General features: G+C 37.7%; 1 protein-coding gene across 1 annotated transcript in view; it reads right to left on the bottom strand.

Moving 5' to 3' along the window:
* Positions 1 to 3,894: 3,894 nt before the first annotated feature.
* The window catches only part of LOC149302348 (leucine-rich repeat-containing protein 1-like), a 69,704-nt gene continuing 58,848 nt past the window's right edge, over positions 3,895 to 14,750 (bottom strand). The window contains exons 10-14 of the mRNA XM_089482697.1: positions 13,977 to 14,060; positions 10,497 to 10,612; positions 8,891 to 9,063; positions 6,190 to 6,323; positions 3,895 to 4,053 (exon numbers count right to left, since the gene is read on the bottom strand). Of these exons, the coding sequence (XP_089338823.1) occupies positions 3,895 to 4,053; positions 6,190 to 6,323; positions 8,891 to 9,063; positions 10,497 to 10,612; positions 13,977 to 14,060 (666 nt within the window). The remainder of the gene's footprint in view (positions 4,054 to 6,189; positions 6,324 to 8,890; positions 9,064 to 10,496; positions 10,613 to 13,976; positions 14,061 to 14,750) is intronic.

Below are 14,750 nucleotides of genomic sequence, written 5' to 3'. Positions count from 1 at the left end.
TTTTTTTGGAGTCTAACCCTGCATCCATTTTAACCACGCAATGTGATGCAATGCATACTTTGGTTTGTACTACACATTTATCAATAGTTTAACTTGCCATAATAAACATATGTATTTTATGACGTGTGACTAAAACACACATACACTCACTGGCCACTTTATTAGGTACACCTGTTGAATTGCTTATCACAAATAGCTGCAACTCAATGCATTTAGGCATGCAGACATGGTCAAGACAACTTGCTGAAGTTCAAACCGAGCATCAGAATGGGGAAGAAGTGGGATTTAAGTGACTTTGAACGTGGCAGACAGGTTGGTCTGAGTATTTCAGAAACTTCTGATCTACTAGAATTTTCATATGGACCAAAATCACTGAGGAATGTTTCCAGCACCTTGTAGAAAGTATGCCACAAAGAATGAAGGCAGTTCTCAAGGCAAAAGGTGGTCCAACCCGGTACTAGCAAGGTGTACCTAAAAAAGTGGCCAGTGAGTGTATGCAGTTGTGCTCAAACGTTTGCCTACCCTGGCAGAAATTATGAAATGTTGGCATTGATTTTGAAAATATGACTGATCATGCAAATAGTCTTATTTAAGGCCAGTGATCATATGAAGCCACTTATCACATAGTTGTTTGGCTCCTTTTTAAATCATAACAGATATCCCCCAAATGGCCCTGATCAAAAGTTTACATACCCTTGAACACTTGGCCTTGTTACAGACACAAAAGGTGGTACATGTTAAAATGGCAATTTCCCATATCTGTGTACTGAGGAGGCTAGATACTGAGTCATAGGGAGCAGAAAAAGATTTGAGCCACAATTCCCTGAAGAATTGTTCAGGATAAAAAGAAAAACCCACAGGCAACCTCAAGAGAAATACAGGCTGCTCTAGAAAAAGATGGTGTGTTTGTTTCAAGGAGCACAATACGACGACACTCGGAACAAAAATGAGCTGCATGGCCGAGTTGCCGGAAAAAATACGTTACCGAGCCAATGTTACAAAAATCCCAGTTACAATATGTCAGACAACACCTTGACAACTATAAGTGCTATGTTTGGAGAAGGGTCAACAAGGCCTATAACAAAAAAAATACCATGCCCAATGTGAAGCATGGTGGTGGCTCACCGATGTTTTGAGGGGGGGCTGAGCTCTAAAGGCACAGAGAATCTTGTGAAAATCGATGGCAAGCTGGCATGTTATCAGAAAATACTGGCATTTTGCATTGTTTTACAGGAAAGCTGCGCATGGGATGCTCTTGGACTCCAGCACGACAATAACCCTAAGCGCAAGGCTTAGTTGATCCTCCAGTGGTTATAGCAGAAAAAGGTGAAGGTTCTGGAGTAGCCATCAGTCTCCTGACCTTAATATCATCAAGCCACTCTGGGAAGATCTCAAAACGTGCGGTTCATGCAAGACGACCACCTACAAGAATTTGTGGCCTCAGACAACCATTACAAAAGACTGCACGCTGTGATTAATGGTAAAGGGGGCAATACACAGTATTAAGAACTAATGTTATGCAGACTTTTGAACAGAGATCATTTCATTTTTTTGTTGCCATGTTTTGTTTAATGATTGCACCATTCTGTTATAACCTACAGTTTAACCCCTTCTGTCCCAGGGGTTTTTGGTACCTCAAGTCCCAGAGCAATTTTGCCATTTTTGCGGTATGTCGGTTTAGCGATTATTCTCCTTTCCTGTGAATAGTGTACCCATTTAAACCAAATATTGTTTTTTCAAGGAGAGATAAAGATTTCTTTTGATACCATAGTTGGATAATTAGCTGACAATTTAGAATGAGAAATTTAGTAAAAACTAGCGACAATTAGAAGAAAAACCTAATATTTTTTAAAATTTCCCTCTGAATCCTCACAAAATTACAAAAAGTGATGGAAAATCCCCTCCAAGTTTATCAATTCAGGTGTCCTGATTTCAAAAATACCTAATTTATATAGATTTTCTATACTTTCCCAGCACCAGGGAGCATACCATAATGGCTTAATGGGTTTGGGGGTTGTGAACGGGGGCAGGAGGGTTATACTGGCTAGATGTTATGCCAGGGCAATGGGATGTAAGGTTTTTTTTTATTTTTTATGATTATCTTTTTTATATATAAAAGGGTATGGAAACTTTTGATCCTAACTCTATATGTATTTCTTTAGGTATGTTTATAAGGTAGTCCTCTACATATAACTATAGCAAAAAAATGAACTGGCCTCCAATGATTGGTTACTGTGCCCAAACCAAAGCACCCAAAGGGTCAAATCTACTGGAGAGTTATGCTGTCAAATCAATAATATGTTATTAAATAGATTATTCACCTATACCCAATGCCAGAGCAAAGCAGTTTGCTAAAGTCAATATTAGCTGCAGCATATGAATAAGGAATTAAATGTACTTGATTTTAAAGACTTATACTAAAAAAAATATATATATAAAACAAAATCCATCAAGTAATCCATACCAACTTGGGAAACAAAACAATGTTACCTACTGAGGATATTTATTATTATTTTAGGTCACAAAACCTCCTTTGTTAATCTTTATTTTATGTGAAAGATCAAATTATTGTGTGAAAATATTTGCTGGGTCCATTTATACACAGTACATTTCACATTACAAAGCAAACAATAGTCATTGAAATCATTATTGCACTAGAGGGTATGTGCTTCCTATTAATTAACAGGAGTTCAAAACAGGCAATGATGTTTGGTCTCATAGTAGAGCTAGAACAGAAAAGCATCATAACAGTGTTCCACTTTTCAGATTTACCTCTCATCTCATTTACTAGAAAGGCACCAGAAGGTTCCAAAATAAAGAGGCCCAGTTAAGTAAAACTTGACACTGTGCTATGGATAAACATATATAATTACCTCTTCTATGCAAGCGGTGTAACAGGAAGGTCTCATCTCTGGCTAAGCATGATCCTGAATTGTGCTCACACTACACCTTTGTAGCACAAGCATAATTTTCCTCTACTGAGCAACACATTTGTTATCAAGTGCATAGATCATTTGGTGTCCTATTTATGCAATGTTCTTGCATGACAGTAATCATTTAAGGCTGTTAAAGATGAAGAAACAAAGCTAAGACAAGGCAAAATATTAATGCCATCACACCAAAATATGTTGCATCATATTTCTGAAAATGTTTACATATTTAACAAATTGGAATTCCTAGGCTACATTATAAATCAACTCACAACTTGTACAAGAGCAGCATTTAGATGACCAACTAAGATGCGTGTGCCATAGAATTATTCCTTATCAATAGTTCTCCCAAAAAACTCCATTCATGAATTGCCTTGATATGAAGCCCATAAGGCACTACCGAGTGATTTTTTTTTTAACAAAAGAAAAAAAAAAAAGTAATTTTGATTTCAACTGAAATTCTCTACTTGACAATTATTAACATATGTACCACATTTTAGATTCCATTTAATGAATCATACCATATTTCAAAGTTCCTATACAATATTTTTTTCAGAAAATGTACACCAGTTAAGCTGCCAAATAAGTAAAAATAAGTAAAATTTTCACATAAAAACTATATCCTTTATCCCCAGTATATTGAAAAATAACCAGTCTTAAAATACCACAGCATTTAAAAAAGTTCTCCCAACAAAAAGAAAAACAAATACACATTAGTGTGTAAAAAATAAAAGTAAAAAAAGATTGGTCAAATATAAAATTATCCCATTAATTTAGAGGTAAGGGTGCAAGTATCTGGTTGAAATAAGGCACATTCTTCCAGTGAACAGCACCCCAATAAAAAGCAATACAGGATAGGTGATTTATGTTCTGGTAAAAACAAAAGGCTGGATGTGGTCCTGGAAGCAGGGGAGACATCAACGGTAAGGGAAGACACAGGAGGTAAGATGTGGTGGATGAAACTCTACACAGACGTGGTCACTCTGTCAATGGCATTATTGACCTCGTTTTTGTTAGAATCCAGTCCTTTAGCAGCAATCATATGGGTACGCAAGTTCTCCACAGTCTTTTTCATATTCTTTAACTCTCCAGGGTGAGGAGTTGCCCGTCTCAGAAAGGTTGCCTTAAAAACCAAGATTGAAGACATTGAGAACCAGAGTATTTACAAAATGAACATTGTTTATTACAAACACATTCTTAGAATCACTACCACGGAAGTCCTCTTGCAATTGTTGGGTGAACAAGGCTGTAAATGATTAACATCTTTTTTGACTTCATATTGAAAAGAACGCTTGAAGGAAACTAAAAATGTACAGTAAGAACCACTGGCAGACTAGATGGGTTCTTATTTTCTATTTTGGAAATTACACACTTAAAGGCAATTACATTTTTAACTGAGCAATTTGTTTTTCAATGAGTCTAGGCCATCAGAACAACATAAAAAAATATTCTAATTTATGTTTCAGTTATTTAAAAATACACACACGTACACACCTTTAAGGGACAATTAAATGCATGCATTTCTGATAAAAGTCAGCAATGACTGAAACGTCGAGTTGACTTTGTTTGAGAGTGCTTTGTATGGAAACTGCTGGTTACTAGCACCAGGCTTGGAATATTTGGAATGGTGTGCAATGGACTTTGTGAGTAAATACATATGATTACTTACCACGGTTCACTAACCGGGTGAGCATAAACAGCCTGCCTAATTACTTTTTGTTAAGACTTTATTAAGGTTACTGCCCTTGTAAACCACTGTCTTGTTTACACAAGCTATACAAGCAACATGGTATATACTAGAACCTGGAAGTATCCTTTACTCCCTAGTGTAAAAATAGTTGCCAGCAAAAAATTGAATGTAAGGTCCATAGCAAACTAAACAAGACATAAAAAAAGGCATTCTGACGCGAATACGAACATATGCTTCATATAGGTTGTGATAGGCATATGGAATTTTCATTACTTTATTTGTTGAAACAAATTAACTCCGTAGACATAATTGATTGTTTCTAAGGTCACTGTCATTCAATAGAGTTCAATCTAGTGGTTACAGAGGGAACAGACCAATAGCAGATAACATGACTCAGGGAAAATAACAGAGCTACTCAAAATCAATGTTTAATTGCATATTTTTAAGATAATAGTCATCTTTATCACTGTCATCCCCTACACACACCATCACCATGATTTGGACTAACTTATTAACTTACTCTTACAGTTTCTGGAACTGACAAGACTATCACATCTTTACCATCTTTCTTGGTATTTTTGTACATTGCTATCTACACATATAAAAACTGACGGATCTGTAGTGTTAAGTTTCATTCCATCTCACTATTAAATATAATTTAATAATAAGGAGGTTTGCCCTAACAACAAAATATACCCATGCTAGGTTGTTACATTTTTCTCACGGGCTACAGTATCCTCCTTACTTATCACCTCATCTTTTTCCTACAAAATGTCACTCCTTCTGCCCCATACCTCTGGAACCTGCTTCCACCCTTGCTCTCTATACTTCAGAAAACCTCAAAAACCACTTCTTCAATCTTTGCAGCTAGAACTTATCTGCAACTAATACAACCCCCACTTCTACTTATGACACACCTAAGACAATCGGAAAACACATATTTCACAATATATAATTGCATAATTTTATGGTTGGGGGTAACCACACCGTGAGGAACTGTATTAAAGGGTAGCGGCATTAGGAAGGCTGAGAACCGCTGCTCTAGAGTGTTAGGTTCCTACTATTTCTGTTAAATATTCCACACAGGAATTCTAAGCCCCTATCTTGTAAGGCATCTGATTCTGACATAGCAGATTATTCTAGCCAAGGGCAACTAGGCCTAGGGTGGCAGGTCGTGGGGGGAAGGGTGGCAGCCGCACAGCAGCAAAACCAGGGGCAGATGAAGACACTGTCCAGTTACGAAGGAGGTCTCTGATCTCAACTGGCCCACTACGGACGGTGCCAAGCCAGCAGAGCCTCCATAGTATGGAGGGCTGTATGTATTTAAAAGATGGTGCACTGGGATATGACATCATATCGCGGCATTCAAAGCAAGGACAACAGCTGTGGAGGGGAAAGGTGCCCAAGGGCTGTTTAACAAAAATATTATAAAATGTACAAGGAAAGTCCTTTGGCAACCAGAAAACATGAAATTAGTGACAAAAGTCCTGATTTACTAAGAAATCTTATATAATGTACATTAAACAGCAAGAAAAATATAATGGGAATTCCAATAAAGAAAATATGTACCGTTTCATCTTCCTCTTCTTTCTCATCATCCAAAAACCGTATGGCACTAATTCTATTCATGGCTTTCTCGTTCCAAGTTTCATCTGACATATCATTAACGAGGCTCTCAAAGGCCCCACACCTTGGTAAATTGTCTGCGGAAAACAAATAACAGTTACACGTTTAAGCAATGAGGAAGCACAGTATAACTAAGCACAATAACACAAGTTATTTAACCTTTGTACAGATGCCGTTCCACACACTTTGCGATTGCTTAACATCATTAGGTATGCCAGTGAAAAATATCACCATATTACTTTTGCACGACCAAACTCTCCCCTCATTTGTATTTCCTTGGGAGCTGTTAAATTCTAGCCTTAGATCATTTGACGAAAGGACAGGGGTTGCTCATTGAAGAACTATTGCTTCAAGACAAGACTCAAAAAATAAAATGCATATCTTAAAATCATTGGGATGGAAAAGCTTCTTTAAAAAATATTTGATCTGAACCTTGTATGCTAGTGATACAATTTTAAACATAAAAAATCTAATTACATTTGGTTCCTTTCAAATAACAGGTAGCACTGTCACATGCTATTTTATGTTATTTCACGTTAAGAGAGTCTAACATTTCTTAGCCTCTGGTGTGACAATACAGGCAGCTGGCTTTTAAAGGGTTTAATTGATATAACTTCCTTAGGGTGTGTTTTTCATGTATAACAGGGGCGTCCAACATGCGGCCCGCGAGACCTCGAGGTGCGGCCCGCGTAAGATCGGCAGTCAGGGCAACCGATCTTACGCGAGCCGCACCTCAAGCCCTGCTACTTACTTGTGGGAGGGTCTTCTGGACTGCACAGAGGAAGCGGAGTTCACGTGACATCCTACTTCCTCTGTGCTTTAGCAGAGAAGGCAGAGGGAGGCCGCGCCCCCTGCTGAAGTCTGTGAGCGGCATCGAGGAGCTGCAGTGCAGGTAAGGGGGTGGGGAGGGTGTTTGAATGAGTGTGTGTGATTCAGGTAATGAATCTGTGAATGAATGATTATGAGTGTGTGTGTGATAGCATGGATGTGTAAGTGCTGGAACCTAGGCATGATGGGACTGTGATTGCTGTTAGCAATCACACTCCTATCATGCCAAGTCAGCCAGTACATGCTGAAACCTGGCTAGCTGCCCCCCTTGTGTATTGATGCTGCCAGCAGTATGGGGTCTGCACATCACTTACAGCCACCCTGTACCAGCGTGTATTGGCTGACTTGGCATGATAGGAGTGTGATTGCTAACAGCAATCACAGCGAGCACAGTCCCATCATGCCTAGGTACCAGCATTTACTGGTTGCCTGGGTATGATAGGAGTGTGATTGCTGTTAGCAATCACACTCCTATCATGCCAAGTCATATTGCTAATTTTGTCCAATTGTGTGTTACCTACTTTTATTAAACATGTGAGTTTTTATTAATATTTTTAAAGGTGGGGGTCATTTTCGGTTTTGGCTAAGTGAACCCTGAATGTTTTGGTCCAGAATTTTCATTTTAGTTCATCCCTAGAATAAATCTAGGGAATCCTGAATTTGTAGTCGCAAAACTTTCAAGGCCCAGAAGTCAGTGAGAGGAAGAGTAAAGGTTTTGTGTCATTTTACTTTATTTTAATCTGCATATTTTATTAAAGGCCATATTTTTTGTCACAGTGAAAAATGAGTGCGGCCCGCGCACGTATACAATTCTGATGAAGTGGCCCACTGCAGAAAAAACTTGGACACCCCTGATGTATAACAACTAATCCAGCATTGATACTGCTGAAGAAGATCGAGCTCCATTATTAACAAGCAATAGGGGTAATAGAAAAACATTGGAAGATGTAACGGGAAACATAAAACGATTACAGGAGCAATGCATTTTTAAAAAAGATCGCTCATTTTATGTTATTGCTTCTACAAGTTTTTCCTTTTTAAATAAGCGACTAAATAGATAATTAGGGAAAATGTTAAAGTTATGATTTTTCATAACTGGTAAACGTTAATTATCCTAATTAAACTGATAAATGCACCAGGATCACAGACAGTTTCAGACAAGTAGCATTTTATCTATACATCGCGCTAGATGAAGCATTAAAAATGTATAGATAAAATGATAGCCTTTACCTAGACAGGTGCCTTTGTTAACTTTTTTCCTGTGCAAAATGATATCCCCTGCACACTGTGGTCTACCTGGACATTAATAGACCATTCACCAGAATGTGTTACATTAAGGCTTTGGCTAATGGTAACGTTAGCCATACAGTATGCGTATTTATTTCCTTAAATGGTTTACATTTTAATCTTTCTGCATACATACAGTATGACATGGACAATATAATCCCAGTTAAACTACTAATAGCTAGAACCAATTGCAATTCAGCTTTTAGGGACAACCTGTAAAGAACACAACGAGATCAGTGAAGAAACCAGCTGTTACTGACGGTGCCATGTTTGGGAATATCTTAAAACATGACGGATCACTGGTGCATAGTGCCATGTAGGTAACATGTGGGTGTTGCTACATGATGCATATTCCTCGAATCCTTTAATAGCTAAATATGTCCCGTAAATCACAGTGCCTCGCAAAAATAAACATTCTACGAATTTTAAATCAGCAAACAAATATTATTCATTATAATAGTCATGGCATGACTGCCCCAATACTTTTACTATGGTAAACATACATTTGTGTCGCAGAAAATCTACTTACCCTGGCCGCTAGGCTCAGAAGGCATCTGTGGAAGTAACACGCATGTCAAGACCTTCTCGCCACTCTCTAGATCGATGTCTGTCTGGAAGCTAAGCAGAGGCTGTGATTGGTTATCAGACAACCATACTGCCTTTAACTTCAGAGAGGTCAATGATAATGGTAAATGTGACAACCTGAAAAAAAGAAAAGAAAAAAAAAAGTAACTATGATTAGTGCTGAGTGAAAACAACGTAAAAAAAAAGGCATGCTGTTTGGTACATTTGAGACATCCCACATTTTTTAACATTGTTAACATATTCAATTCACCCTGGAGCAGAACAGTTTCGACAAAAGTTGGAAAAAAGAACCTGTACTGCTACTCTCTGGTGTCTAGTTAAGTAGTTTCACTATTTATACATAGTTTAACCTCCGGGGTTACTACTGCAGAAAGTAGTTGGTTGGTTTTAAACAGGAATAAGGAACAATTCCTAGATTTTTTTCTAAGGAATATTATATCTCAGTAGGGGAGCAGGAAGTCAAGTCTTCCAATAATTCTCTGGAAAAAGGCAACAGTATTATTGCATATGGTAAGAGTAAGAGCATGTCAGGTATATATATATATATATATCAGATATATTTACAAATATAATTGTAAATACTCACTGGACTCATTGCTCTTTTTAAAATGAACTACAAACCCTCCATCATTACATTCTCACTAGTTAAAGTTATCTGGTACCACATTCATGCCCATTTGAGTCATTATATACACACATACATTTATATACCCATAAATGTGTACATTCCCACACAAAACACTTTGTTAGAAACAGAGATTAGGTGCTAGATGTTAGATAAAGATACTGTTCTACATTCTGAATCTCGTAGCAAGCCCCCTCCCCCAAAAAAAACACACACCCCTAAATAATAATAATAATTAAATAATAAAATAAGTCAACTGTCTATATATTTACAAGGTGTACTTATAGTTTTCCCCTTTAGGGGGAACTAACATCTTTTCATCACACCTAGTTTTTGCATAACATTATGTTTTCAGGAAACTGGATATTATCAATTTGCATAATCAACTAGACAAACACTTTGACTCCTTATCATACTGCCTGTGGTAAACGATAGAATGCCTCAGCCCTTATAACTCATCAGGACATCACGGCTGAAGAAAGTCTACCGCGATAAAACATTAGCTCGGTGTGGTGTTTGAACAGGGAAAGTCACCCAAAGTATTACAAAGACTGACAACACTGGTAGCTTCCAGGTCTGCAGATAAAGGACAGTTATTGGAACAAAAGCCAGTTTTGCCAATGCTAACTTCCATTACTATACATAGCAATGTACTCTATGCTCAAGGACAATAATATTGTTGCCATGGGAATTCCTCTTTAAGAGGCAGAATGACTGACAGAATGCGGGGGAGAGTTTTATACATAGGGTGCAGCACTATCGAAGAAAATGCAAAACCGTAAAAACCAGGAAGGAAATGGATTAAGCAGGAATAGAGAAATGAGTATAGCACAGTAATAATTGTACATGCGAGAAAAGATTTTTACAGGTTGCCGAGCTGAAGTCCATTTTTGCTTGTTTCGTTGTAAAGGAAGAACAGCATTACCGGTTTCCAGCAACATCAAGAACATGAAGTTCAGTAGCTTGAGCAATTTCTGAGGGAATTTGTGGTAATCGGTTTTGTCGGACGCAAAAAACATTAAGACTGCAGCATCCACCAATCTACGGAAAGTAGGTGGAAAGAAAAACCAAAACAAAAAAGAATTAATTTATATTCATTGAACAGCCTAAACAAATTACATAGAATAAGAAATTTAAATACACACATTAAAAGTGATGTACAGGTACATAGAGAAAATTTACTTGAGCACAGCCATAAAATTACCTTGAAATTATTCATTTTCAGATCACAAGGATTTTTTTTTTAAAATTTTAACGACAGATCTTTGTGTTATTTTGTTAGTAGGGTGTTTTAAAACATCTGTTTGCCTACTCCTTTATGATATTTCCTTCTGTTCTGGGCACATATATTGTACCAGAATCAAGCATTTTTTAAAGCTATATTTAAAAAAGGACCCATGACGGATTTGCCCTTTAGCACATTTTTGCTGTAGTTATCTTTTATCATTAAAGAATGGCAGGTTCCCATGTTTTGGAATGAAAGTCAATTTCAATGTTCCCCTGGAGGAGGTTCTTCAAAGCTGCTTTGTCTTTTTATGAACACAGTTTTCTGACAGATGGCATAATAATGGAAAAGTGGCACTGCCTGCTAACAGCTCAAGAAATTTGTGACACACTTTGTCAGTATGTGATTGCCCTAAATCCCTTCAATCCTAAGGAGTATTGCCAGTGACCAGTGTTCCCTCTAAGTTGTGCGTGCGCACATAGCTTTCAGAGGGAGCGCACACGAACAAAAATTGTGCGCACAACCAGTAGCGTACCGAAAGGGGGCGGTCCGCTACTGGTTGTGCGCATGGCACCCCTCCAGAGAGGGACAGTAATGTCCGCCACTAGAGGAACAAGCTTGGTTGGGGAGATCAAGGATCTCCCTCTAACCGTCATTAAAAAAATCAAGGGAGCTAGAGGTCTGTTAATGCAGACCCCCGATCCTGCTCCCTTTCGATGCGCGCAGCAACTGATGCTGTGCGTCGGGATTTGATGTCATATCCCGGCGCACAGCACTGAAGCCACGCCCACCGCCTCCACTGCAAAGGAAGGAGAGGACAAATAGGAAAACATTCTGTGAGAGTGAATTAGTAAGTGTGTGAGAGTGATGGGTGTTATGGTGTAGTTTAAACTGAATGTTTGTGAATGAGTGTGTGTGTGTGATAGCATGGATGTGTAAGTGTGTGGGGGGGATAGCATGGCATAGGGAGGCTGTAATCATATTCCTATCATGCTCAGGTTCCAGCATGTACTGGCTGCCTGAGAATGATAGGATTGCTGTTAGCAATTATATATATTTTTTCAATTTTGGTGTGTTAACCACACCTTTATTAAAAGTAAGCAACACCAAAATTGGACAGAAAAATTCGATAACATTATTAATATATATATGATTGCTAACGGCAATCCCACTCCTATCATGCCCAAGCAACCAGTACATGCTAGAACCTGGGCATGATAGGTGTATATATATCTATATATATATATAGATATAGTGTATACATATATATAGATATTAATGATAACAGTTATGCTGTACCCCTGTGAATGTTTGCCTAATGATAGAAAATATGCAGTTTTAAAGTGTGTGTGTGGGGGTCCCACGTACAGGATCCGCCCCAGGTGCCAAATACTCTAGGTACGCCCCTCCGGACAACAGTTTTTCTAATACTGTTGTGTAACTAATACTACATTATCACACTATAATGTAGTGTTATTAACCATGAGCGAGCTGTACCAAAATATAGAATATTTAACATTTGCAGAAGCATATTGTGCGCACAAATTTTTGGCTCTGGGGAAATTTTTGCACAAGAGAAATTTTCTACGCACACCACCTAAGAAAAATTAGACGAAACATTGCCAGTGACTACACTTCTGAAAAAGGGGAAAGTAGTAAGCAATTCTGATACTAAGGCTGAGATTTGGCCAAAGTCCACCACCCACACGCCTCAGATGACTAGCTTATTGATGGATGGAGACATGTCAGGTTATGTGCAGCTTCAAGTGATTCCCTTTCTTTGTAGAAACTGTCAATTAGTATTAGCATGGCTTTGTTACTTTGGGAAATGTTAATCCTAGCAAGCAACCCATTACATTTAATTTTAAAAAAAGAGTGAAAACCAACGTGAAAACAGAGTTGACAATGTGACACCAACATTGATTAATGCTTACATATATTTTAAACAAAAACATATGGTTTTCTTGGGAAATAGGACATAAATTAACCAAAGAGTTTTGCATCTTTGTGAAAAAATGAAGAACTTATTTATTTAGTTCACCTATAACATACACAATAGAGCTTATTTCCAGTATGGTTTACCAAATTATTTGACTTAATAGGATTTTTACTTTTAAGCCCTTTAATAAAACAATCAATATGTTCATATATTAATCGCATGAGACTCTGCCAACTACTTTATAAATCAATGCATCACATTTGTTGGTACTGACACAAACCATTAAAATAATTCCGTGCCCTAACAGTACTGAGCATTTACTTTTCAGCAAAAAAAGCAAAAGCCCCAGTCTAATTTGCTACAGTAAGTTTGGAGAGATCATTTTGCCAGAGACCGGGAGAACAAATGACACAAACCTTGCTGCATGTTTTATTTGCTTGATGTGTTTAGTAATCAAATATGCAATTGTCAGGTCTGAAAAAGGTATTGGAATCAGGTGTTTAAGGACAAACACTAAGAACCTCATAACAATGATCAAGAATGGTGGGGGAAGGGTTATGGTTTAGAGATGGGTTGCTGCATCAGGACCTGGACAAGTTGGCATCACTTTAGAGGCATGAGTTTTTTTTGGAAATTTTACATGAGAATGTTAGGCCATCAAGCTATCAGCTGTAACTGAAGAAAGACTGGGTTGTACGGTAAAACAATATTCCAGAACACACAAGCATGCGAGTGGATGAAAAACAAATTCACTAAAAGTTTTGGAATGACCTATTAATTCCATGCATATTAAAATATCTTTTTCACTCAAGTTGCCCTTTATGAAATATAAGTTTTTGATGCTGAGCTCTGGTGCAAAATATATGAAACAATGCAGAAAATCAGACAATAAGCAAACACTTTTTCACGCAACTACAAGACCTGTTTTATGCTATGCTATAATAAAAGTATTTTGCCTGTGCCTTACGCGAACTGCACGCCCACATTATTTACCGTTATAATGAATACTGTCTACAACCAGAGAAGTCATTATTGTGCCTAGTGGGTGTTCGATATTAGTCAGACTGCTGTAACCTAACATCCAGTTCTCAGAGCAAACAAACATCACACAAGACAAAACAGAAACACTGATTTGTTTTTAAAACCGTGTATGTGGCCTCCATGACCCCTTTTTTCTTACCTGCTTACTACTGATTTTAGACATGCAGCTAAGGGATTGAGGGGATTTGTTTTTAACTTACCTCTTTTGGCAAAGACATTAACTTGTTCCTATCGACATTCAAATTGCAGAGTTTCTTTAATTTTCCAATGCTCCTTGGTAAAACCTGAATATGTAAACGAAAATAGTTTGAATATAAATTAGGACCGTATGAAATACAATTCCTTTGACTGAGGCATTTTGGAGATAACCAGGATTTAACATGATTGGGTCTTTTTCTGTGTCTAGAGTCACAGGCACCATTTCGGCTATCTCGAACAGGAGTGGGACAAGGGGGGCAAAATACTTTTTCTTTTCTGGCTGTCTCAGATGTATACGATTACGCTGGTACTTATAACTTCTACGGTGTCCTCTATGAATGTACTGTATTACAGTTGTTGAAAATAATAATAAAACATTTCATACAAGTATTTCCCCATGACTTGCTGTGCTGAGATAGAAGCAGATATGGAAATGTATCAGAGAAAGGACAGGTTTCAGAGATACACAGTCCTGCTAATAAAACTTGAATATGGGAACATTTCTACAAATTATTGAGCATCCTTAACAACAATCTCCAAAGCTAATATCAGATTTTTATAGATGCTATAGCTTTACAGGGCTACTAAACTTTCAAATTAATTTTTAAAGGTGCACTAGAAATCTTAAGGCAGCACCTTGTACTTTACCCACAGCTTCATCTAGGTGACCACAGTCTTGAGTTGAGACAACGTTTGGATCAGCAACAATCACTAACACATTAAGTGGCGCTGCATGCTTTCACCCAAAAGTCTGCAGAGCGGGATTTAACCCAATC

This window comes from Sceloporus occidentalis, unplaced genomic scaffold (genome assembly GCF_023333645.1).
Source record: "Sceloporus occidentalis isolate IW3139 unplaced genomic scaffold, rSceOcc1.0.p SCAF_19, whole genome shotgun sequence".
NCBI classification, from domain to species: Eukaryota; Metazoa; Chordata; class Lepidosauria; order Squamata; family Phrynosomatidae; genus Sceloporus; species Sceloporus occidentalis.
Note: the sequence above shows the minus strand (reverse complement) of the source record. Positions and strands in the feature narration are given on the sequence as shown.